Here is a 26214-nt window from a genome sequence, read left to right as displayed (position 1 = left end):
GGTGTTTTTTTTCTATTTGCGTCTTATTTTACCTTGTGCACTTGAAATTTTATACTTCCTATATTTCAGTAAAGAATATATTATATATAGATATATACAAACAAATCATCATTAAAACAACCACCTTATATAAAACACTATTAACAAAACACCTTAAAAAATAGGCTGAACAGCACAACCACAAGAAAAGTCATTAAATTCACAAAGCATTACAGCACTTGTAACCCACAAAACAATATTAGCAATATTAACAAACATCCAAAAACAAACCAAGGACTTCTTCCCAGCAGATGCCTCCACCCACCTGTTTTGCATGTCCACAGCAAACAGTAGGTTGTGTGCAAGCATGTATCTCCAACTTGAGAGAAAGATCTCTGCAGACTAGAAATGTCTTCTATCCTGGGCCATCTTGCATGATCAAGTTAAGAGAGTCGTTGAACTGATGTTGGACATTACACAGCAGCTTAACTTAGCTTTAGAAAAAACCTCCAAAAGTCTGGCAAAGCATGTGGTGTGTTTGGTGGTTCTGAAGTTTTCAGTGCAAGGAAATGGATCCCTTTGAGGATTCATACAGTCAGACAAGAAGTGGTTGCCATGGCAGTGATATGCAGAGAGCAAAGGAACAGAGCAGTAGCATCTTGAATTACATCTTTCTCTGGCGAGAGAAAGTGGGGCCTGTTGCCTGCCCTTCTTTATTAGCAATTCAAGCCGATGGCCAGCAATTTCTGTTCTTCCCTTGGGCTAAATACTAGTAGAAAATAAACTTCATCTAAATGTATAATAGGGAAATTATAGTCATCTGCAAGTTATGAGTAACCCATGAAGATAAACTTCTTCCAGATCACTTAATACCAGCTGTAGTCAAGATCAGAAGGTTTTTGGCTGGCTAGCAAAAAATCATGATCACCCTTAATTATGACCCTCTCTTCCCCGCCCCTGGGTTTGGCTGTGATGAGCCTGTGAAGTGTGTCAACTGTGTGGTGGTGGAAGCAAACCTTTTCCCTCCATTCCCAGCCCTGAGCTGAGTAGCTAGAGGGACTTGTCCATGGTGCTTTGAGCTTTAGAGTGTCTCTGAAAGCAGCAGGGTGCCTTCCTTCATTCTGAGAATTAGTTTGAGGTTTGGGAGAACCTCTATAACTCCTCCCAGTTCAGGAGAAGGGCAAGGTATTTCACCAGAATTTTAAACCCCCTTGGTCCCTAGTTGCGAAAGTGCAGGTTAAGGGCCTCCTACGTTGCAGGAGATTTCTTTTGAAGCTGGAATACAACTGACAACAGTCTACCTTGTCAACAGTTGAAAATGCTTCCAGAGCAGGTTTAGGATCTTGGTCCATCTTACGGGTTCTAAGCTCCACTGTACGGATCTTGCAAGCTCTTTAAGCAACATCCCTTCATCTGGTTCAGATCCTCTGTTAACGGCAGAAGCATAATTGTGAAATGCCAAAAACATTAAGGAAATCTTTGTATCTACCTTCACTGTGGTGGAATGGGTGTTCTGTGCTCCCCAGCACCGCTTCCAGTTACAGCAGAATGGTGTGGGGGCCATTTTTTGGTGGCATGGCTATTAACCCGTTGCCATCACTTAATGCCTGTGCTGGATGTATGCTGGTGGATGGGTGTGATGCTTACTCGGCACAAGAAAGCAAGGGCTTCAGCTTTGGTCTCCATGATTGGAGGCACCTGAAGATGCACCACACTGCGGCACTTAATGGGAAAATTCAGGTGTACAACTGGTGCCTGTCGAGCCCTCGTGATCCACATGCACCTGCAACTCCATCTCCCTCCTTCCTTTCCTTTTCCCCCCATCCCATCCTTTCTTGGCCATTCAATGGGCTGTTTGTGGAACCTGCACAGGCGGCGCTTTCTCCATAACAGCAAAATCCAGCAAAAAGACATAGGACTGCTACTTTCTCAGGGCAACCATTTCTGGTGTTTCCCCATTTAGGACATAAGCACTAAACTGTGTGAATTGACATGTCATGTGGATGCGTCAGAAGTTTTGAGGGTTTTTAAAAATCTGTTTTTATATATAGTTCCTGGTGGTCTCCCATTTAAGAGACCGACCTGGTCTAGGCCTATTTAGTCTTAGTTGTGTTGCAACCTCAGATACTCCTAAATATGCTTGTTTCTTGACTCTTTTAAGCAGCTTATTTTCCATTCTCCTCCCCCTCCAAACACCTAGGGAAAGCAGTCACTTAGAAGAGAGAGGCATCCAGCAGCTTTTTTGTGTGTCCTCCGTGTGTGTGCATTTGTATTTTCTTCAGAACTCTCAATAAGCAGAACAAGCACAGTGAGACAAACATGTAGCCCAGGCACTCGCTGAATAATCTTGCTTTATCTTCTTATGTGAGTGTGCTGTGGTGATGAGAGTGTTGGACTAGGAGTTTGGATTCCAGGCCTCAAATTCCCACTTGGCCATGAAGCTAACTGGGTGACCTTGGGTCAGTCACTGCCTCTTAGCCTAGCCTACCTCACAGGGTTGTTGTAGGGATGAAATGGGGCAGGGAGAAGCCACCTTGAGCTCATAATGTTAATGAAGTTAACACACCTAAAATAGAGACCACTAATCCTCTTTCCATCAAAAGCCCTGCATCTGGGTCTTTTTTATTTTTTTTTAACAAACCTATTCCTTTTCTACAGATACAAGGAATATTCTGCCGTTTACACTTTTCTGACTGATATGGCAAATGGGGAAGGATTGTTAGGGAGGGTTTGATGCAAGGCTTTCTTTGGAGTGAGTGCTTAAAAAAAAAAAACCTGCTACTTGATTTCTGCTCTTTTCCTTGTCATTCCCCAAAGGAGATAAATTTGCTGCTAGCTTCCTTGTTAAAAACGGTGCCCGGGTGAATGCTGCAACCTTGGGGGACCAGGAGACTCCCTTGCACCTTGTGGCCTCCTACAGCCCCAAGAAGCACAAGCCGGACATCATGGCAGAGATGGCGCAGATTGCAGAATCCCTCTTGAAGGCAGGAGCCAATCCAAACATGCAGGACGGCAAAGGAAGGTGACTGTTGGGTGGCGTTGTGTTTGTATGTTTCCTTGACCTATTGCTTGAAATGTTGACCTGAACATCTGAAGATTCTTTATGCAGAATTGGAAAATTGGTCCACCAAACTATTGTATTGCTTACTGTGGCTGGCGGAGGTACCAGAGATAAAAACTGCAACCTTTGCATGCAAATACATGTATGTTATTGATGGGATTCCGGTGCTAGGGTAAAATGTATCTGTTATCCCAGGCATCCGGTGACTGATATTCCGGCTGTTCAATGTCCTAGAAGGTGTTGAACCAGTGGGTGGGGAGAGATGCCAGGTGACCTAGCGGTGGTAATTCAGATCCATCCGTAGGAAGTGGAGCAGGGTTAAAATCACCGGGGTCCTGAGACGAAGGAACCAAGAGGACAAAAACGTTTTTAAAAGAATGGGGGGGGGGAATTATAATTTATCTAGGATAGGAATAATTTAGGATAGGAATAATTTATTGGCCAAGTACATTTTCCAACATACTTGGAATTTTGCTTCGGCTACATTGCAATGTAAACATACCTTACACAAACACTGTTCCACTCACAATACAATGACACAGCAAAGAAACCCCACCCATAACTGGCCTCCCCTCCCGCTACACAACTACGAATTTAACAATTTAATGGCACAATGGAAAAAACTGTTCCTGTGCCTGGCCGTTTTTGTGTATAAAGTCCTGTAGCGACGTCGAGATGGAAGTAAATCAAACAGATGACCGGGATGCAAAGGATCTGCGACAATTCCCTCTGCTCTCTTCCTAACTCGGGTAGCATAGAGGAGACTACTGCAAGCAGATGGAAACATTACCAGGATTTGAAACTCACTTGTAATGTAACAAATACTTTGGATATTATGGATTGATTTAAAATAGAGAACATGGAATAAGATGCAGTTGTAAATGCTGACAATAGGACCCATGGAGGGGATGGGGCAGGAAGTCTCAAGATTCAGAGTAATCTCTGAATATGGATATGCATTTGGAATGTTATAAATTTATATTTGCAAAATCAAATAAAAACAATTTCAAAAAAATAAATAAATATCTGCACCCCATTAAGTCTGTCACTGAAAATAGATGAAACCTGTTGATGGGTACAGAAGTAAATCTAAAACCGACTGCCTGAGTGCTCAGTAATAGCTGTTAATAATTAAAATGGATGTTGGTCTCTGGTGTAAATAAGACAAAAGCAGGTAGAGCCAGTTGAGGGAGGAGTCTAGTGTCACATGCTCCAAGAAGTTGCCGAAGTACAAAAGAGATCTTGCTCCTTGACCTTCGGAAGACCTTGTGCCCTAGTCCAACTGACCCCTTTCTCTCTCTTTTTGCACCCCCCAGGACTCCACTGCATGCCTCCATTGTTGTGAGAAACGACCAAGTATTCAGCCAGCTGCTCCAGTGCAAGCAGTAAGTCTGTGCAAACTGGCTTAATACAATAATCTATCTGGACAGTGCTCTTAATAGGAGAAACCATGTCCTTGTCAAGTTTTGGGTACGTTAGGAGACTGTCTGGGTACGATGGCCTTTTCCTGAATTTCAGGCAGAGTTTACCTAAAGGTTGCTCTTCCCTTCGTAGCCGGTGACTTGTCTGGCAGTTCTTGTCTGTGGAATTGTGCGTTTCTTACCACCGTTCTGTTTTGCAACAGACACTTGAGTGGGTCTTCTTGATAGGGCAGGGAGATGGCTGGAACGGTGAGCTTGGGGAAGTGGCTCAGTGGTGGCAGAATGGAAGTGTTTCTGTACCAAAGTGTCTCGGATGATTCAAATTCAAGTTGCAAAACCTCCCAGTAAATGAAAAGCTGCAAGTGAGAGTGGGCAAATATCAGTCGGGAGAAAAAGAATGCTAGTTGACTAGTGTTGTAAGAATTTTATAAGGCTTATCTAGATAAAGGGTTCGATTCCGGGTGGAATCCTGAACCTCGGCATGTCGTTATTTGAAACCCCTGCCTGCGCAGAAAAGACAGAGACCAGACCAGAGTTCTAATGGAAAGCAAGGCGGCTAGTAAGCCTGATCTTTATTAAGAAATACTGTTGCAACAGGATCCTTACTCACCACATGCTGGATGGAGGAGGAACCCAGAAGAAAGGTCTGCCTGACCTTATATAGACAATTTAAAATCCCCCCCCCTGCTGCCTTCAAGACCATCCCCAGAAACATCATGGACACATCATGAAAGGGGAGGTCTGGTGGCAGTAATCTGAGCATCCTGGACCCTGCCCCCTCTTGCCCTCCACAAAACCCATCAAGTGAAACAAAGGAGATACTTACATTTCCCTGCTTCCCAGCCAAGTTAATCACACCCTTTTTTCCGGCACTGGTATCAGGATGCCAAGGATTTTCACTTTAATTCCTGAGATAATGGGAAGATTCCCCAACCCCTCCTTCCTTGCAGAGAAGCAGTCAGTTTGGGAGTGAAAAATGGCTCTCAGGGCTGTTTCTCCTGTGGTGTGCCCCACACATGTGTATACGTGTCTGCTTGGTACAGTTATAACAAGTGTGTGTGTGTGTGTGTGTGTGTGTGTGTGTAGCCTTAATATTCTTACAACACTAGGTAGGCAGAAAATACAAAAATTGGACGTTGAAGGCACAATAAACAAGACAGGTGAAATCTGGGGAACTGGCCAGTGTTAGGAAGCCTTGATTTGTGTGTCCCGACTTGAAATTGTTCGTGGGGCATAATCGGACGTTGTTGTCGTTGCCAGGCTCGATTTGGAACTGAAGGATCATGAAGGAAGCACTGCTTTGTGGCTTGCTGTTCAGTATATCACGGTGTCTTCTGACCCGTCCGTCAACCCCTTTGAGGATGTCCTGGTGGAAAACGGCACTTCCTTTGATGAGAACAGCTTTGCGGCCAGGCTCATCCAGCGGGGCAGCAATACGGACGCTCCCGACACAGCGACCGGTGAGAGAAATCGCGTCGTCCCAGTAACTCAGTCCCTAAGAAAGCAATTGAGAAATCAGGTAGAAGACAAGCCAAAGGAAGAAAGAGGCAACAGCAGCAGAGCTGAAACTTTAAAGCGAGCAACCTTTTGGTTTGCTTTAGCACAGAGGGCAGTGAAAAGAGGGTGCAGTGGGAGGGGCGTGTGGCCTGCATGTTTCAGATACCTAACTTTTTGTGAATTGAGCAAAAAGACATTGGAGTCTCTTGAGGAAACAAAAACCCAGCTGTTGTACATCAGGGGAGGACAAATCAAAAGGGCCTTGAGTGGCACTGCCCCAGTTGTGAAACGCCCTCTTTCTGGAGGCATGGGTGTTTGGGGGTTCATGGTTTGATGGAAATTTACTTGGGTTTGTTTTTCTTCTAGTTTTTGTGTGTGGCGATGGTTAGGCTTAAGTGTGTTTTTTGTTATAGTACTGATTTTGAGGTTAGTGTTGGTATTGCTGATACAGTATGGTTTTAATACTGTGGCTTTATTATTGATGATGGTGGTGTTTTCCTGTTACCTTAATTGTGTTCTGTGTTCTGTAATAATGTGTGTGTGTGTGTGTGTGTGTGTGTGTGTGTGAGAGAGAGAGAGAGAGAGAGAGAGAGAGAGAATCGCTTTGAGGTCACTTGTGACATAAAGTGGTAAATAAGCACACTTAATAATAAGGAAGTCAGTAATAAGCCACGTCAGTTCAGTTGTGCCCTGCCCGCCTGTGTCCTGGCTTAGAATGCAAGGTGACGGCTGGAATTCCGGCTCCTGTTCTAACTGGGCTTTTTCTTTCTCTCTCCCCCACCCGGGTGGCTGGCTGGCTGCCTATAGGAAACTGCTTGCTGCAGAGAGCAGCAGAGGCAGAAAACGAGGCTGCCGCTCTATTCCTGGCAACTCATGGGGCCAAAGTGAACCACCGGAATAAAGCGGTAGGTGAAGAGAAGGGAATGTCGAATGAAACAGAATTCTGCTCAGACACTCCGTATATCTGTTTGGTGCATGGAGGGAAATTAACAGCAAGCCTGTAAGTGCTTACTGTAGAATGCAAGTATTAAAATGCGGAACCATTTCACATTTTACTGTGATGAGATGAAGAAAGTGTGTTTGTTAGGCCTGCGCAATGTATCAATACATTGCCCAGGGCCAGTTTGAGGGCCAAAGTGCAATGGCACCTTCAACTGGCAGTAATGTATCTTGCAGGTGGGGCTTGCCTTCACCTGACTCCCTCTGTCACCAGTGGTCGATGCACGGAGGGAGGCACAAGCTGCATTGGCCCTGGCCCCATGGGGTGTCAGGGTGAAACCGCTGCCGATCCTGCCGAGGGAGTTTCACCCCAGCACCTTGTGGGGCCGGGGCCGATGCAGCTTGTTGCTCCCTCTGCTTTTCAACATTGTGATGTATTGATATATCTCAATGTTTGGCCGGTGATATATCTCAATGTTGAAAAGCTGATGTTGAAAAGCCGTAGTCTGTGTCTTTGGGTGCCCATGCTTCGTCTACTGGTCCTTTTCCGCTTTGAAAAGGTGATCCGTTCATCAGGAGAGCCTCACTTGAGTTGATTCTCCCACTGCCCATTTTCCCATGGAAAGACGGGTGGCTTGGAAGAAGAAATGTGATGGCGGTAACTTCATGCAACTCTGGTGGTCCACCCATGATTGCAACCCACATCTAATCTTGGGGGATCAACCAATAGATGAAGAGGCTACTTAGATCTGTTTCTCCTTAGCATTAATCAGGGGTGACTTTTGAAGAAACCCAAGGGTTCAGTTATTGAGCTGATTTTACTGCCAAGGTGCCCCTGTGGCTTGTATCCAGCCAAGTTCTACTCTTGAGTAGACCCATTGAAAGTTAACCAGGCTGTTTATATCAGTGGATCTACTCTGAGTAGGACTAGCATTGTTGGAAACAACCCCTTTTTTATATAAAAAATCTGATATTGGCCCTGTTCACAGTTCACAGCCATAAACCATGGCTTACCATTGTGTTACCCATTTCTTCCTTCAAAGAGCTGGGAGCAGCAAACCATGCAAATCAGTGCTCGTGGTTTGTTTCTCTCCAAACGAACCAACGTTTTGAGGTTTGTTCAATAAACCTGTGGAACTGAAAAGAAGCACACTCTGGACTCTCCCACTGGGCAGCTGCACCTCCTGCCTTCCAGGGAGATAATCGTGGCAAGGAGGCAGAAGAACAATATGGCCACTTCTGTTGGCCAGAGAAGGAGAACGTGCAAGCAGCTGGTTTGCCCCCTGCTTGAGAAAGCACTCTCTGCACCAGCTGTCAGTTACTTTAAACTGGAAAGCTGATCCTTAGGTCTAGGATCACTGGGACGTTTTACTGCCTGCCTCCCAGGAAGAGCATCATGGCAAGGGGCAGACCAAACTTGGCCTCATCCATCAGCCAGTGAAGGAGCAACTGCTCCCCTGTTTGATTTCCTCTTCCCTCCCCATTCTTTTTTCCTTTTATATTGCATCTCTTAGATTGAGAACCTGCAGGCAGGCCCTGTCTTCTAGCATATATAAAGCGTTTACACAATTGAGGAGCCTCAAATGTGTTGGCTGCCGTGCACTGAGCTCTGTGGGAGCTGCTTTTAAAGTCCAGTTCACGAGTCTTTCCTCTCCCTCTTGAAATCGATTGTCTTTTAAGTTTTCCAAATTCTCCTTTCCATAAAGGGGGAAACCCCGCTGCACACAGCTTGCCGGCATGGCCTAGCCAACCTCACGGCAGAGTTGCTGCAGCAAGGAGCAAATCCTAATATCCAGACGGAGAAAGCCGTGCCTGCCCAGAAGGGGACAGCGACGCCCAGCACAGCAGATAACGTCAGCCTGCAAACTCCTCTTCACATGGCAATAGCTTATAACCACCCAGATGTGGTATCCGTCATACTGGAGCAAAAAGGTAAGCCTTCCGTGGGGACATGCCAGTCGGGAGGGGGTGGAACTGGAGGGAATAGGAGCAGAAAAGCTACAGAAGGGTAAACTACAGAGCCCAGAACTCTTCAAGAGGTGGGTGGGAAATGTTCTTTAAAGGTATAGTGCGTATGCAGCCTGGTATCTTCGAAGCAAACAAGATTAACTTCAGGCTTAAAAGAGAATTAATGGTTTTCTCTTCTAGCAAATGCCCTCCATGCTACCAACAATCTGCAGATCATTCCTGACTTCAGTCTCAAGGACTCCAGAGACCAGACAGTCCTGGGATTAGCTTTATGGACAGGTAAGCGCCAAAAGATGGATGGTCTGAAATTTTAGGAGCACGTGGGCAGAGGTGGCCTCACCTCCAGTGAATAATTGAAGAAACCTTTTTTAATAAAAAAAAGAAAAAATAAGGATTGTATTCAACAAGCAGTTGACGCTTTAAAATTCCATTAACTCAGTCGTGACTGATAAGTCCATTGATTTCAGTGGGTTTTCTCAGAGTATAGTTGGAACCTTAAGGGAGCGATCCAACCGGAGTTACGCGTCTTTCAATCCCACTGCTTTCAAAAGGGAGAGAAATTTAAGTCAGTGTTCCATTTCTCCTATTGAAATCACTGGGACTTTATAAAGTGCTATGACTTTCCATCCACTTGTCTGTAGTGAGTATGGGGGAAATTGGAGCCTCTTTCAAATAAGAGGGGAGGTGAACTGCTTAATGCTGAGTAGCTACTTGATCCCATCCCTCATCCTGTGCAGGCCATATATGCTCCACTTGTACATCATAGTAAAGACTATGGGCTGCAAATCCCATCATCCCTGCTCACTGACTGTGGGGCTGGCCAGGGCTGTTGGGGGGGTGGAAGTCCAACAGCACCTGGAAAGCCACAAGTTGGGCTTTCGGTTTTGTTTTTTTTAAAAAAACCAGCATCTATTTACATGCCGGATTAGCAAAGAAGGTGGCGGCGGCAGTGGAACCCTTCATAGTTGTTCTCGTAAACAAATCTGCTCTCTTGTTTCAACATAGCACAAACTAACAGGCCTCTGACCGCAGGCGGCTAGAAAGCCGTGTTTGTCTGACACAGAAGTGCATCTGGCAGCGCAATATGTGAGCTCTTTAATCTGGCATATTTGTACCTAAACAAATTTTGTGTCTAAAGCTGCCAGGAAGAGTAAAGTTCAAACTCCAACTTGCCTGCAAATACCTGAAAACCTTAACCTCTCACAGTATCTTGACAAGAGAAAAAAAAGGGAATCCAGCTGAATTTACATGGCTTCATACTCCAACTATGGGAGCACCATCTCAGGCTTGCAGGCCAGCGCCTAGGACTGCAGTTTGAAGGTTCATCTGTATAGAGTAGCCTTCCCCAGATGTTGAGCACCACTTCTAAACATATGGAAGTCACCAGGTTCAGGGAGTCCTATTGTTAAATACCACAACATGCGAAGTGTCCGAGAGTAAGGATTTGTTTATTTTTGAGTGCTTCTGTTCCACTTTTCCAAAAGACAATGAAAGCTGCGGACAATGCATTTACACCCCACCTTTCCCCCCCAAGGAGATCAAGGGTAACATACATCATTTCCCCCCGTACCATTTTATCCTCATAGCCACCCTGTGAAGTAGGTTAGGCTGAGAGCAACTGGCCCCCAGCGAGCTTCATGACTGATTGGGGATTCGAACCCTGGTCTCTCATGCCTTATCTGGCGGTCCAGAATGGGAGGGGAGGGAGCGGGAGCTCTACAGGCGGTCATGAGTTCCTTGAAGGAAGGAAAGGAAGGGCAGAAATGTAACGGATAAATTGCACTTTTCTTTCCTCTCTCTCCCTGGTCAGGAATGCACACTATTGCTGCTCAGCTGCTTGGCTCTGGGGCCTCCATCAATGACACGATGTCAGACGGGCAGACTCTGCTGCACATGGCAATACAGAGGCAGGACAGCAAGAGCGCCCTCTTCCTCCTGGAGCACCAAGCAGATATCAGCGTCAGGTAACAAGGCCCTGCAAAGTTGTGTGAGAGTCTTAGCACAGAGGCAAGCCCAGTGCCACCGCAAGGCACACTCGGGCAAATTAATTGGCGCTGTCTTGGGCTAAGCAGGTTGTTTCTGCTCCTCCCACACCCCCTTGCCTCAGAGGGCATCACTGGCATCATTGCTGGTGGGTGGAGGTTGACACCACAGAGAACCAAGGGTGATAACAGAAAATGCCACCTGAATTAGCTTGGCACCATAAGGATGGGGTCTTCATTTATGTTCTATTATGGTTATGAGACAGCAACTTGTTTCTGTATGATGCTTTTAAATGAACCTCAAACAAAAATAAGGGGTACCGCAGACTCACTTGTGCCCTAGCTGATTAGTTCAGAGATGATGAGTCTTTGGCTCTTGATAAAGGTTTACCTTTCAGTAACATTTTGAGCATTCGTTGTCTCTTTTGTTCTTTCTGCAATTTTTAAAATAGTACAGCGGTACCTCTAGTTGCGTTCACCTCCGGTTACGCATGCTCCAGGATACGTACGCGGCAAACCCAGAAAGATTTCCCCAGGTTTGGCCGCTCGCGCATGCGCAGAGGTGCTAAACCGTGCCATGTGCAGAAGCGCCACCATCGGTAGCGAATTCCTTGGGATGCGACCGGAGCTCCGGAACGGATCCTGTTCGCAACCGGAAGTACCACTGTACTGTACTTCCCTCCCCCAATCTGTCGGTGATGCACCGCCTATGGCTATCTGCCTGCGTATAGCACGGTGTTCTTGTTTTCAGGACTCAGGATGGTGAGACGGCCCTCCAGCTGGCCATCAAAAACCAGCTCCCTCTTGTGGTCGATGCGATCTGCACTCGGGGAGCAGACATGTCTGTGCCAGACGACAGAGGGAACCCTCCGCTCTGGCTCGCTCTGGAAAACAACCTGGAAGATATTGCTTCGACTCTGGTAAGAGCAGTGACTGCTGCAGTCTTTTTCTTTTTTTTTCCTTCTCCCATCAGACGTGGGAATCCTTTTCACAGTCACCATCAACTTGGAAATGTTTCTGTACAAAATGCATGCAGGATAAAGTGGGTGGGGTGGGGTGGTGGTTTTGTTTTTCAAGTCATTGGGAATAATGAAACGAGGGAGAAACTGAAAAAGAAGGCTTTGCTGTGGGAGGTGAAACCTAGGGAGAAGTCCGAGACGGATCTGCATTGTAGACTTGATTGTGGCTGGTGCTGAGAGCCGCAGACCTTACTTTCTCTCCTGCTCTCCTCTTAATGCATGATGTTTCATGGCAGTGTTGCGAGCTGCTTCCCCCCTGCTCCCAGACACTTCACTGGTTGCAGAATCAAAGGAACAGCAGTTGGAGATGGTTTGAGTATCCCTGGGGCAGCCAACCTAGTGTCCTCCAAAACATGTGGAGCACACCAGGTTGGGAAAGACTGGCCTAGATGTCGTGAGTGGGAGAGAGCTAGGCAGCGAGAGGCAGGGCTGTTGTATTCAACTATCAGCGACAACAGCTTGAGAGCAGCCTTCCTGGCTGAGCTTTTCCTGTAGCCTCTGTTCCAACAAAGGGGATTTTAAAAACCAGGCATCCTCAGCGAGTTCTGCCAGTCTCATGATGCAGTCTTCTTTCTCCTCATCCGAGTTTGTTCAGTGATTTTGTAACAGGTTGCACTATTTTGAGTGCATTGTTAAATTTATATATTAAAAAAAGAGGACGGGGGAGTGTAAAATGTTTTAAAGCAGGCAAGGTTCCTAAAACCAGATAGAAAAATGTGACATGGAAAATCACACTGGGACTCCAGTACAATATTGGGAAGGGCTGGTTGGTTGCACACTCTGCCAAAACCCCTAATAGCTTACTGGAGAGACTGAACAAACACTGCTCATTTAAGAGGTTGAGCAGCCTACGCACCTTCCGTTTGCGTGCACAACTCTCCCACAGTTCTCATATTTTAGTTTCTATGCATGCAAAGGATTTTAAAGTCTCGTCACCAGTAATTTCCTATTGAAATCAGGGAGGCTGCTACAATTCTGATATTCTGTCCCCTGCTGAAAACATGTTTGTTGTCCAGGCATTTTTTTTTTTTTTGAGAATTCCTTTGATTCACTGCTGGTCGTCTTGTTCCGTATTTTATTATTTTATAATTTCACCGTGTTTCAATGATATTGAATGAGATAACAGTTATCTGCTCAAACCTTTTTGGGTGTGCAGATTCAGCAGAGTTTAAACAAGTGGATCTTAGAGAGTGGACTTTTAACTGTTGCAATCACACCTAGAGAGGTAGGTAAGAAAATAAGAAAGCTGTTCATCATAGGAAATAATGTAATTTGTGATAGAAAAGTTTCTACTTCCATACGAATCTAGAGAAGTACAAGGCAGCCATGCTTTCTCCTTGGTTCTCTCAGAGGATAATTAAAGATGACCTCTCACCTTGAGGTCCAAGTGAGAAAGGTATGAGGAGGAGGAAATTGTAAGCAGGATGCAACCTGATAATATCAGTCTAACCTAGATAGAGCTAGGGACCTCCAGATTCCCAGACTATCCATGTACCTTTAACCTTTATCTGCCTTAGCCCATGCAAATCCCATTTTTTAGATAATTCATTTAATTCCCCTTCTGGTTGTTCTGTATTTTATGATTTTATAATTCTGTGGTGTGGATATTGCTACACACCACACTGACTATTTTTTAATGACTTCCAGGTTTATAGATAGATACTCTTATAAATTAAACTAGAATGGCAAAGGCAAGCCATGTTGTTAAAAAGAGCTTTGGTAATCAGTTATCTTTAATAGGCTCTGCAGCAACAAACAGACTGTGGAAACAGAAGCCCTCGCTGCCACTAACTGCCTGTGTAAGAAAAGCAGAAAAGAAGTGCCAAATCATTAACTTCATCCCAGAAACGGCTTTCTCCTTCTGTTTTGTTGTTAATATCATCTGCTTTATAATGTGCATTATTTTCAAGTCTGTTTTTTTAAAAATTCTTTTTTGTTCTAGTAAAAAATAACTGTATTTTGCTGTACAATAAGCTGTTTTCTAAAAGAGAGGAAAAAATAACCGAAGAGCTTTGATTTCTGTTGCCCTTTGGAAGCCAATCTTTGTATTTTTCCATGTTGTTGTTGTTTATTGAATATATATACCACCCTATACCCAGAGGTATCGGAGCGGTTCACGGAACAAAATCAAAATCAAATGTTTTAAATTACGAACCCAAATATTAAGTGCCACTGTGCTACTTTCCCCCTAAGCATCTCTTCTCTGCCTGTAGGTGAGACACGGCTGTGATGCAACGTGTTGGGGTCCAGGACCGGGAGGCTGCTCACAGACTCTGCTGCACAGGGCCATCGATGAGAACAGCGAACAGATCTCCTGCTTCCTTATCCGCAGGTCAGGAACAAATCTGCTGTCCAAACTGCTTGAGCCAACAGTTAAGGCTTTGTAAACTAATAGGCCGTTGACTTGGTGGGATACTGAATTCCTTCCCCATCAGCCAACCTGTTGGCAAGCTGCTATGGGTGTGGACCCAATGGGCCAAATATATTTTGGAAGGGGGTGCAGCTTATGAGAGATTGCCTCATTTGCGCGTAGAATGTCCCAGGCTAAATCCTTTGCATCTCCAAAGACTCTCCCTCCATTGGGATTTTTCAGCAGAGATTGCATGGCCATCTGCCATGGATGCTTTAGCTGAGATTCCTGCATGGCAGGGGGTTGGACTGGATGACTCTTGGGGCCCCTTCCAACTCTACGATTCCATGAGTCTTTGATTCCAGGGAGGGCTGGGAAGGTCCCTGCCAGAAATACTGTTGTTGGTGTAAACATGAACCAGTGGTTTGATGTCCTCCTTTCCATTAATCTTTTACTCACAACCTTGAGGACTGGAAACCTGCTCTCTTTTTACGGAAAGGGCTTGGAATGCGTGCTTTGCATGCAGAAAGCGCCGTGTTCTGTCTCTACATAGGACTGGGAAAGAACCCTTGACTGAATTCCTAGAGCAGGATTTCCCAAACGTGGGTCCCCAGCTGTTGTTGGACTACAACTCCCATCATCCTTATCTAACAGGACCAGTGGTCAGCGATGATGGGAACTGTGGTCCCCAAAAACAGCCGGAGGCCTACAATTGGGAAATGCTGCCCTCAAGAGCTGCTGCCAGTCATTGTAGGCAGCCCTGAGCTTCAGCCGGCTTATTGCTCCAGCTCTGTGCAAGGCAACTTCCAGGGTTCCTTGCTGTGCTTCCAGTTGTCGAGGCTGACGGTAGTACTGCTGCTTCCTTCCCAGTGGCTGCGACGTCAACAGTCCGAGGCAGCCAGGGGCCAATGGCGAGGGCGATGAGGAAGCCCGTGATGGACAGACGCCCTTGCACTTGGCGGCTTGTTGGGGCCTTGAAGAAACAGTGCAGTGCCTTCTAGAGTTTGGAGCCAATGTAAACGCACAGGTACGAAACAGAAAAAGCCTCGTAGGCTTTTTCCTATTTCTGCTGGCGGGTCCTTTCTTGCGCCACTGATGTCCTCATGACCTTTGCGCGCGTTGCATACTTGTTTCGTGCTGCTGGCTAACCCAGCCTGTGTTTGTAGGATGCAGAAGGGAGAACGCCCATCCACGTTGCCATTATCAACCAGCACAGTGTCATTATCCAGCTGATGATCTCGCACCCGGAAATCCAGCTTGGCATACGGGACCGGCAAGGCATGACCCCTTTCGCCTGTGCCATGACATACAAAAACAACAAGGCAGCAGAGGCGATCCTGAAGCGGGAACCAGGAGCGGCCGAGCAGGTACAGGGGACCAAAAGTGCACCCCCTCATACATGCTCTTGTGTCGTTAGCCCAGTGACTGAGGTATCACGGGCACTGCCAGTGTGTCATCTTAGGCCTGCACAGCATCCAGGATAGAGAGAGACGGTGTAAACAAAATTCGAAAAAAAACTTTATTTTTTAAATGAGTTTATTTTTTGCATTTTCAGGTTTACAAACAATGACAAAGACAACAAAATATATTCAATAAATCCCCTTTGACTTCCCTCCTCCCCTTTTGTGGATCCTTATGCCAACATTTTTCTCCTGCATATCCTCTCTAAACTTGGGCATGCATGTGTGACATCCATAGACTGGGGATGGGCAGCCTCTGGCCCTCAAATGTGGTTGGAGTCTGACATCTCTTAGCCTCAGGCAGCATCTCCAGTGGTCAGAGATGATTGGAGATACAATTTAAGAACATCTGGAGTGCAAGTGGTTCCCCATCCCAGCTGTAAACTGCTATTGTAAGAAATAAGGAGCTGGCCATTGGTTCGAGTCCTACCCTCCTGCTCTGGAGGGTAGAACTCAAACCAATGGCTTCCGGTTTCAAGAAAGGAGATTCTGACTTAACATCAGGAAGAACTTTCTGACAGTCAGAGCTGTTTGGCAGTGGAACGGTCTGGCCCGGGAGGTTGTGGACTCTCCTTCCTTGGAGGTTTTAAAGCAGAGGTTGGATGGCCATCTGTCATGGATGCTTCAGCTGAGATTCCTACACTGCAGCGGGTTGGACTAAATGACCCTTGGGTACCTTCCAGCTCTCTGATTCTATGACCTATCTTTCAAATCAGCCCACTGACCAATTGGCATTTTGCAGTTCTTGTTAAGAGTCGTGTGTGTGTGTGTGTAAGTGTGTGTAAGTGTGTAAGCAAGCAACCTAAAACACACTGCATCAATCAAATGCCTAAGAAATCTCAGTCTTTATTTCTGTTCCCCTCCTGACAAGGAAAAATCTGTATGAAACCCGCAAGGAACAGGGTAGTGACTGGCAAATTTTCAAACTAGAAAACATGTCTCGGGGTGTGTCAGAATCCAGGGGTGGTGTTCAACTAGGTTTCACTCTGAGCAGATGCGTTGAAATTCACAAATGTGACTAATTATGGTTTTGCCACTGCCGTAGGTGGACAACAAAGGCCGGAATTTCCTCCACGTGGCCGTTCAGAGTTCCGATATCGAGAGCGTGCTTTTCTTGATCAGTGTCCAGGCAAACGTCAATTCCAGGGTCCAGGATGCCTCCAAGCTAACTCCGCTGCATCTTGCCGTGCAGGCTGGCTCTGAAATCATTGTGCGTAACCTGGTACGTGTTGTGGAAGGTGGCGTCTGAAATCTGCCGTTTTCATCATGGCTGGGGCAGGGTTGTAAAAAGGTCCCAGGAGATAACTGGCAACCAGTGTAGCAGCTGTTTGAGGACAGGAGTTATATTTTCAACCGGCCTATAGGTGGCTGCCATATATAATCCACTAGATCAGTGTTTCCCAACCTTGTGCCTCAAGCTGTTTTTGGACTACAACTCCCATCATCCCTAGCTAGCAAGACCAGTGGTCAGGGATGGTGGGAATTGTAGTCCGAAAACATCTGGAGGCACAAGGTTGGGAAACACTGCACTAGATTAGACCCTGAGAAACTCCTTCCTTGTGTTCTCCTCACAACAGCTGCTTGCAGGCGCCAAAGTCAACGAACTGAACAAGCACCGCCAGACAGCCCTCCATCTCGCTGCCCAGCAAGACCTTCCCACCATTTGCTCGGTTCTCCTGGAGAATGGAGTGGACTTTGCAGCTGTGGATGAAAACGGGAACAACGGTAACTCTGCTTTGGATGTCCAAAGATGGGTGGATTTGATCTTTTTTGCTTGCTTCCTGGCAAAATCATTAGCTCCAGCTTGCTCCTCCCCCTTTCTCCTGGCTGTTGTTGGGAAAGGATTTCCTGGGCCAGAACAGACACCTTGGTACTGTTGCAGATCCCCTTCAGGATTCTTTTGAGGCTGGGAGAAGCGTTCATGGTGGCACTACAGTGTTATTTCTAGCCAGGCCTCCCTCAGCAGGGCCTAGAGTAGGAAGGGAGCCCTTCAGATGTTGTTGGACTGACTCCTGCCATCCTATTCTGGCTGGGGCTGATGGGAGTTGGAGCTGATTCCTTGTTCGCATTGTGTCTGCTGAATTTGTGTAGAAGCATCTGTAGCAAATGGCATCCGCTTCAGAACCGTTTCCTTAGTATTTTAGCTTTCCTTATACTGTAAAGAGGAACTACCAAGTTTCTAGGTGCCAAGCTTGTGGAGGGATGCTGGAAACGGGAAAGTGCTCTGTGCTTGCTGAAATCTGAGAAGGTGGGCAAGAGTGTCCATAAGGAGTAAAAGTGAGGGTAAGCCATAGAATCGTAAAAAAAAAATTAGAGTTGGAAGGGACCCAATGGGTCACGGAGTCCTGCAGTGCAGGATTCACAGCTAAATAAATGCAAGTAGGGCACAGTGCAGAAGAAAGTATGCAATGCAAAATGAACATCATGCTAATCTTTAAAATGCATACAGGTTGCATTATTCCTGCTGGACTCTTTTTGTGTAGAGTCCTCCCTTTAAAATGATTTCTTTAAAAAAAATGGACCTATGGACAGTATTAAACTAACCTGTCCTGCCAGCGCAAGGATTACCGCAGGAGGGGTTTACACCTCTCTAACCAAGTGCCCCTCAGATCTGCTCTGGAGCATTCAGGGAACTTCTAGAACAGATTTGGGGGACATGTGGGGGGAGGGGGAAACATTCCATTGTGCAAGGTGAAATTCTTGTACAGATGGAAATTTGGTTTAATGCAACCTGATATTTATTTCAATTTTTGCATGATTTGAATGCAGCCTTTGGTTTTAAGTGGCATGGACAGGTGGCTACAGATCTTCCCTTTCCCTTTCAATCATGTATTCCATCTCTCTCTGTCCCTTCCTTCTCAGCCCTGCACCTGGCAGTGATGCAGGGACGTCTGACTAACATCCGTGCCCTCCTGACAGAGTGCACTGTGGACGCAGAAGCTTTTAACCTCAGGTAAATGTAACTGCCGCCTTTGCTGGGAAAAGGGAGTCTGAGCATCTCTGTACTATTTTTTTCTCTCATTCAGTAGTGGGGCGGGGCGGGGGGGGGCTTCTCCTCCTGCTTGCTTCATTCAGGGGAAGGGCTGTGCAAGGGATTCCTTGGTAATTTTGCAGTATTGGCAGGATGTTCCGTTCCCTCTCCTGGTCTTGTCTTGGAGTAGGACTTGGACCCAGCTTCGTAAAAAGTTATTTGGTGGCAACAGTGAGCACTAGTAGTGGGCCATAGGAAGTTTAGAAAGCTCCCCTCTTGCTCCAAAAGTACCACCCCAAAAACGTAACCCTGCAGTGGGGAGCAGAGGACTTCTTGCCCTGCGCCATGGCTTTTGTCCTGCGTGACGTCATCTCCGTCTCCTTGTCAGGGGTCAGTCCCCGATGCACATCCTGGGGCAATACGGGAAGGACAATGCGGCAGCCATCTTTGACCTCTTCCTGGAATGTATGCCGGAGTATCCTCTCGACAAGCCAGACGCTGAAGGGAACACCGGTAAGCCTCGGCCAGTGGGTTTGGCTAAAAAAGCCATGCAACTGCCCTCATCAAAGTAGCCTCTCAAAGTCCTTTTGCATGTGTCTTGCTGTCCTGGACTAGCTGGATGCAGAGGAGTAGTGGAAGGAGTCCCCAAGGGGAGAAGGCCCAGTGGTCAGAGGGAGAAGAGGAGAACAGACAGGGAGGAGGAGGTGTTGGAAGCTGAAGAGGCAACAGGGCTTAGTGAGCATGGAGAGGCTGTGGCAGAGAGCAGTCCAGAGGTGGAAGCTGGGGGCGGGGAGAGAGAGAGAGAGAGAGAAGAGGCAGAGATGAAGCAGACTGCAGAAAAAGCCAGGAGGTCTTCCCCTTCTGCTGCAACCAGTTCCATCCTGCTTGATCTCCCAGAACCAGAAGAGGGATGAAGAGGGCAGAGCAAACACAGACAAGGTGAAGGAAGTCTCAGATTTCAAGGGAAGGACCTAGGAGGGGAGGAGCCTTAGAGAGTGGTGGGAAGGACCTTCAGTCCTCACAACTGTCTCATTGGGAACCTACTGGGAAGAGTTGCTGTGCCTCCTGGGAAGAGTTGCCTAGCCTCCTGAGTTAACTTCACTGACACCATGTGATTTATTTCCAAGCTGCTCCTGGCGCTTCCTGTGGAATTTTGGTTGCCTGGGTGCAGGACAATTGGCAGATCCTGGACTGTCTAACAAGAGACACAGACAATGAAATCTCCTTTCTTTCTCTCTCTATCTCTCCCCAGTGCTTCTCTTGGCCTACATGAAGGGAAATGCCAACTTGTGCCGGGCCATTGTGAGAGCCGGCGCTCGCCTGGGTGTCAACAACAACCAAGGCATCAACATCTTCAACTATCAAGTTGCAACCAAACAGCTTCTCTTCCGGCTGTTGGGTAAGTGCCCTTGATCCCTGCTGCTTCTTTGTCGTGCAGCAGGTGGGCTGTGTGTAGAGAAGGAGGCCTTTTAGGCAAAGCTGGCAGGGAGGGAGAGACAGGAAGCCGCCTCAGTCTGAGGGCCACGTTAAGTTAGACCAAATCTCTACTAGTGAAATGATTTGAAAGAGAGCAACCTTACAGGGGCCACATGCTAGGGGTGGGTGTGGCCAGAGGCAAAAGTGGGTGAGACAACAAATGCAAGTTTTCCCTTTGCCCCGTAAACTAGTTTCCACACACACCCCTCTCTGTCCTCCGCCCAGGCAAGCAAAAGGCACAATCGGAGCTCAAGCCCTTGAGGGGGCTGCACAAATGGGGTGAGATGTGGAGGGTGAGATGTCTAGTGTGTCTGGCAGGCAGCCATACACATGGCTGAATTCAGGGCTTGGGTAGGTCACAAGCCATGGTGGCAAAAGCTGGCGAGGAGCCTCTTACATTTAATTCTTTCTTGCACAGACATGCTGTCCAAAGAACCCCCCTGGTGTGATGGCTCCAATTGTTACGAATGCAGCGCCAAGTTTGGGGTCACGACAAGGAAGCATCACTGGTAAGGGGCGGCCTTTTCGGATTGATCCACCACTTGGACGCAGCTTTGAATTGTTTTGTAGGTAGTTCCGCTCAGAACCTGCCGCCACCCTTGGAAGGCTGTCTGGGCTGAAGGCATAAGTTCCCTCCAGAGGAGGCGAAAAGTTGCCTCTCACCTCTTTCTAGACTGGGCCAGGAGAAGGGGAGGAGAGGAGAGGCAGAGAAGCCCATTGGGAGAGGTTTCTGGGCTAGCACAGACCTGCTGTGCAACGGCAGGGCATGGGCAGTGTGGAAAGGACAAAGAGTTCTTCACCGAAGCACTGAGGTCTATGCAGCATGAGACAGTAGCGTTCTTGCTTTAGCGATCTTGTGCACAGAAACATGAAGACCGTGTGCCTTTGGTTGTGGTTCAAAACACAGGATCCACCCCCATAGTTTTTCCCCCACCCACCCATCATCCTAGCTCCACACGCAGTGGGAGAGTGTTTTCAATACGGACCATTTGGGGCATGTGCTACCTGGCCAGGTAGCTTAACTCTATAACTTTTAATCCTGGTTTGGACCACCACCAAAGTGCTTGAAGCAGGTTGGAAGGCCAAGGAAGGAGAGTTCTTGGAGCTCTTAAGGGCTCTTCCCTCCTTCCTGCTCCTCTTGGCATTTGGTAAGCCAAGTGTGGGGAGATTGTGGCCATGCCGATGCTGTTGGGCTACAACTCTCATGGTCTCTTGACTGTTGGCCATGCTGGCTGGGGCAGATAGGAGTTGGGAGTCTTACTTGAAAGTCACCAGGTTCCCCCATCCCTGTTGATAGCACTGTAATGAACTGAAGAGCTGCTTTTGATGAAGGGACCGCAGACTTTTTAATTCTGGGCGGCCCAGCTCCCATCCCAGGTCACAAGCTGCAATCATCAGGAGGCCCCCCCTTCAGAGAAATGGCTCCCTTTTGCCCCTGTGTCATCTTGGGTCCAGGCAGGGGGTCTATCTGCTAGGTGGGGCTCAGGACACAATGCCAGCTTTCAGAGCAAGCACCTGATAAATGGTGGCAAAGGGGTACAATCCCCTGAAGGCACAGCAACACCCCCCCTTCTCTTTCTAAACTTCTCAGAAACTGGGAAGCAAAGGAGAGGCTGCTTGTTAAGCACAGCTAGGCAGAAAAGGGCACGGCTGAAATTTTCTTTCCTCTCTCGCAGCCGGCACTGCGGGCGCCTTCTCTGCCACAAGTGCTCAACCAAGGAGATCCCCATCATCAAATTCGACTTGAACAAGCCTGTCCGGGTCTGCAACATCTGTTTTGACGTCTTGACTCTGGGCGGAGTTTCCTAGTTCCCCTGCGCAAAGGAGAGTGACTCCCGGGCCACGCCCCTCCTTCCTCCTTGCAAACCGCCTATCGCAGGGATGTGGGTTGCGGGGGGACGGGGGAACTATTTTGTCTTCCTGTTAACGGCCGAGACTGATTGACTTAAGGGACCACGCAAACACTATATTCCAGTATAAATGGGTTTTGTACGAATGTTAACGCTAGAAAACTGGATCGGGAACAACTTGGAACTCTTGCAAAGTTGGTGCAAGAACAAATGTGAACTGAGTGAGAGGCCCTCTCCTTACTCTGGTGCGGGGCAGAGAAAATGAAAATTTTGCATTTGTGGATCATGTAACATAGCAGTCCTGTGCAAATGGCTGCCGAGCTGTGAGCAGGGCTGCTTTGAAGCCCAATCACATTGTGGGGTGCGGGAGGGGTGGGTGTTTGAATATTGTGAGCACTTAACAAATTCCTGGGTAACTGTGTGATGACCTTCTTGTTACCTTCCTGGAGAGAAGGTTCTGGTTCCCTCGCTGGCTTTTGTCCTAAAATGGGCAACTGTGCTATGCACAGTGAGTGTTCCCTTCCAGAAGAAGCTGCTGTCTTCAAAACAGGGTTTTGTTGTTGAAATGCATTTGCTGAAGAATTCCTTTGTGTGGCCTTACGACAGAAGCTTTACAGTTTCTCCTGCTTGAACAGGAGCTGCAACGGCAGCTCCCGTGCTGTCAGAACGTTGATTTCTTCCCTTCCCAATCTGCTCTCTTCCATGTTAAAAATAAAGATTAAAAAATAGGCAGGAGGAGGAGGACAGACAGACAGAGAAAGCGAGCTTCATTACCAAATTAAAGGCTCCTGGAAGGGAGGAAAAGCTGCTGGCTGGCCCTTTCAGCACATATCGATAACTTTGCAAATAGTCATATGTTTACAGCAGTTTTCGCCAAGCTGGTGCCCGCCAGATGTTCTGGGCTCCCATCAGCGCCAGCCAACGCGAGTCCAGATCATCCGAAGGGCAGCAGCTGGGCAAAGGCTGGTTTACAGAGATGTTGGAAGGAAGGTCCAGCGGTTTGGACTAGCTCGGCATTGGGGAACACAGTGTAGGAGCTAGCACAGAGCATCTGGATCCGGCTAGTTGCTTTGATGGACGGGGTGGGACAAGGCAGGGGTGACGGTGGCACAGAGCCTGATGTGAGGGTGATGATCCAGTGGGAGCCGATTGCAAAGGCAGCCGATTCCTAGCTGCACCTCTGCTGACCACCCGGAGTTCCCAGCTGCCGTGTTGTTTTTCCCGAGGCCTTCTCCGTTTAAGATGCTGTTAGTGACTTGGCCCTCTTGAGGAGCTCTGCATCCAAGCTGCGCTCGCCGAGATCACTGCAGGTCCAATGCTAGGCCAATATCACCTGGCCTTAACTGGTTTTCTTTTTTTTTACACACACATACACACTTTTTTCCACAACGGCTAACTGTCCATTGGGTCCGCTTCTTCCAATGGAGCACAAGGGCGTCCCTGCAAAAGCAGGCCCTGACGCTGAAGAGGCTGTTTGGGTGTGACTGATAACAGCAAGCAAGAAGACGCCCCACGTGCTCAGACGTAAAGCTCTTTGCCTTCTTAGAAACACAAAGTCCAGGGAGGTGGACGTGGCAAAGTCTTCTGTCGCTGCTCCAGACGAATCGGTTGGGATGTGTCTCTTAACCTCAGTAACCACTACTTTTTCAGTCTGTGTGTACATATATATGTATATATATAAGGGGGAGGGGAAAATATCATTTATAACGTCAGATCTCGTTTTCTTCCTTCCCCTCTGCCCCCCCTTCTAGAATACTAATGTGTCATCCCCTACTTACATATGTTTGTGTGTAAAAAGAGCTGAAAAACCACAGTGCTACTTTTTTATAGGATATAACAGCTTTATATGTTCAATAAAATCCTGGGCTATGTGCAGTAAAAGACAACTGGGGGGGGATCTATGAAGATTGACGCTAAAAACAATACATTTCAAGTGGGGTTAGCCCTTCTGACCTCTGTCAGGGGAAGAACTGGAACGCCAACCCTCTTCAATTACGTGTGGGTTTGCTGTGTTTTCCACACCATCACCTTGTGGGGAGAATTCCTGCTTGTCTCTGCTCTCCTCTTCCTGCCCCCAGCCCTTTGCTCCAAAATAATCTGTCTCAACACCTTCTTGACCTGCCTTTATCTCTCTGCCCCTGAGGAGTAAGTCATTTAGGAAGGGATGCCCTTTTCACAAAAGGCTTGTTCCACAGGAGCACCGGAGAGGGGAAAAGAAGCAGTGGGACAGTAGCATTTCACCTGGGAACGGTCTCTTGACACGTTGGATGGTCTCTCCAAGGCCAGTTTAACACTGCACAGGTGCCAGCGATGGAGCTCAGTCATGCACCATGAATCCGATCCTATGTTAAAAGTTCCCCTTTCTAGATTCACAGGCATTGATCTGAACTGGCATCGTGTGTGTGACTAACCCAAAAAAGCAGAGTAATAACTTCCAGGTTGTTAGCATTTGAGCAAATGATCCACTGCAGAAGCTGCCCGTGCACACAGCCCCACAGAGCCTGGGAATTGAGAATAGGGGGTTTTCCAGGATGGCGGTGCATTTTTGGGTTCTAGGTGGACTTTGTCGGGTTGCACAAAACTAATCACTGTAAAGCACTTTTAATAAAAGCTTTTAAGCCTGAGTCTGCATGACTGGCCCAAAGATTGTGTTACCAGGGGAGAAATCCACCATAGCCTGCGAATTGGCTGGAAGAGGCTGCAGTGGGAATTATTTCTTCAGATCAGAGAGGATTCCAACGTCCACCAAATCTCATTCTGCTGTAGCTTGCACTATAATTTGATCAGTTGACTTGCTGTGAAATGGAGCCCTAAAGATTTTGCTGGGGCTTCCGAGTTTGAAATTCTGATCTGTATTTCCCAGTTCGACAAGTGAGCTGAACTTTTATTACCCATTCTTGTGGAAGGCTTACTGGCCGCCTGTTACACCCTGTCTTGGGACTTAAAAACACGATCCCTGTTAAAACGTCTGTTTTGTGTTCTGAAGATGCATTAACAGAAATGTGAGGATTGTATACAGCTGGGGCTGAGGAGTTCTAGGAGAGATCCAAATCGACTTCCAGCAGTGGGCTTCCTTTAGTCTATGCCAGCCCCCCAGCTAGAGCAGGTGTTTGAAACTCAAGGGTATCTGCATGGTTTGGAGGGGGGCTGGCACTCCATTTCTAGTGTTCTGGTGATAGCTGCCTCTTTGTTAGACCTTTGCAGCGCAAACACGACTTGCTGATTTTTCAGACCTACAAGGCTTTTTAGCTTCCCATCTCGAGAAGGCAAAATGCAGGATGCAACTCGAGACGCAGGAAATCCAAACTCCTTCCAAAGCAATCCATAATGACCAAAGCAGAGTTGGGGAGTGTGTGCATTGAGGATGCAGAAGGCAGAATGCCTGTTCTTAGCGCCATGTACTCAACATCAGCCCACGGCTGTTTTCCCTGTCCTTTCCCTTCCGTTCTGCATTTTAGGCAGAGGTGTTGAATGTGACTTGCACTGTGAACTTAGTAGAAGGAAAACCCTTCACTTTTGGTCAGTACCCTTCCAAGTTGTCTTTTAAAAAATTAAAAAATAAATTCTGCAACAGTAGTAGCCATTGCCCGGTGCCTGATCATGGGGAACTTGCCTTTTTGTAAAGTAACACAACTAACGTTGCTGAAAGATGACTGCGAAATGTCACCCACACAAGATGATATTCTGTCAAAGTCCCTTGGCTGCAGCTGCTGTGCTCCCTGGCTTCCTATTAGGGATGGGGAGGTGGGGAAGAAGAGGCCCAGTTTTGGGCAACAAACCGCCATTCCTCTTTCTTCTAAAAGGTCTCTGTGAACTCCTCTGCTTTCATCCTGCAAAGCTCATCATCCACTAGGCCAAATGCATTCTCTCTCCTCCCGGGTTTTTTGCACAAGGAAAATGAGCAACAACAGGAAGTTTACTCTGCTCCTGTTAGCTGGTGGGCTGCATCCTTCCTACAGGCCTGATGAGTGTCTGGGACAAACCAGGTTCATGGGGCCTTAGATAACACCTGTATCATCATGAGTTGCCACATTCCATTGAAATGTGCTTGTTTGGCAAACCCAGCTGTGCTCAGTCATGAGGCTGGCCTCTTGACCCTTAACCAGCAGTGATCACCTGTACAGGGCAACTCACACATTTTCTTTTTTAGAAGGCGGAAAATCCAAGGGGCTGCTGCTCAGGATACCCACCCATCCAAAACATATCTCACGAGTAGAGATTTGGTCTAATTTTAACATTTT

The 26214-nt window shown here is 47.3% G+C and overlaps 1 protein-coding gene across 1 annotated transcript in view; it reads left to right on the top strand.

Moving 5' to 3' along the window:
* ANKFY1 (ankyrin repeat and FYVE domain containing 1) overlaps positions 1–24784 on the top strand; it is a 45068-nt gene extending 20284 nt beyond the window's left edge. Inside the window, exons 8-25 of the mRNA XM_033172368.1 lie at positions 2797–3001; positions 4357–4425; positions 5722–5921; positions 6766–6863; positions 8604–8829; positions 9046–9144; positions 10676–10829; positions 11599–11767; positions 14080–14198; positions 15087–15243; positions 15383–15583; positions 16722–16898; positions 17254–17401; positions 18539–18629; positions 19036–19160; positions 19900–20046; positions 20542–20632; positions 21800–24784. Of these exons, the coding sequence (XP_033028259.1) occupies positions 2797–3001; positions 4357–4425; positions 5722–5921; positions 6766–6863; positions 8604–8829; positions 9046–9144; positions 10676–10829; positions 11599–11767; positions 14080–14198; positions 15087–15243; positions 15383–15583; positions 16722–16898; positions 17254–17401; positions 18539–18629; positions 19036–19160; positions 19900–20046; positions 20542–20632; positions 21800–21932 (2609 nt within the window). The 3' untranslated portion in view covers positions 21933–24784. The remainder of the gene's footprint in view (positions 1–2796; positions 3002–4356; positions 4426–5721; positions 5922–6765; positions 6864–8603; positions 8830–9045; positions 9145–10675; positions 10830–11598; positions 11768–14079; positions 14199–15086; positions 15244–15382; positions 15584–16721; positions 16899–17253; positions 17402–18538; positions 18630–19035; positions 19161–19899; positions 20047–20541; positions 20633–21799) is intronic.
* The last annotated feature ends 1430 nt before the right edge of the window (positions 24785–26214 follow it).

The sequence above is a fragment of the Lacerta agilis genome, chromosome 15 (genome assembly GCF_009819535.1).
Source record: "Lacerta agilis isolate rLacAgi1 chromosome 15, rLacAgi1.pri, whole genome shotgun sequence".
In the NCBI taxonomy this organism is placed as follows: Eukaryota; Metazoa; Chordata; class Lepidosauria; order Squamata; family Lacertidae; genus Lacerta; species Lacerta agilis.
Note: the sequence above shows the minus strand (reverse complement) of the source record. Positions and strands in the feature narration are given on the sequence as shown.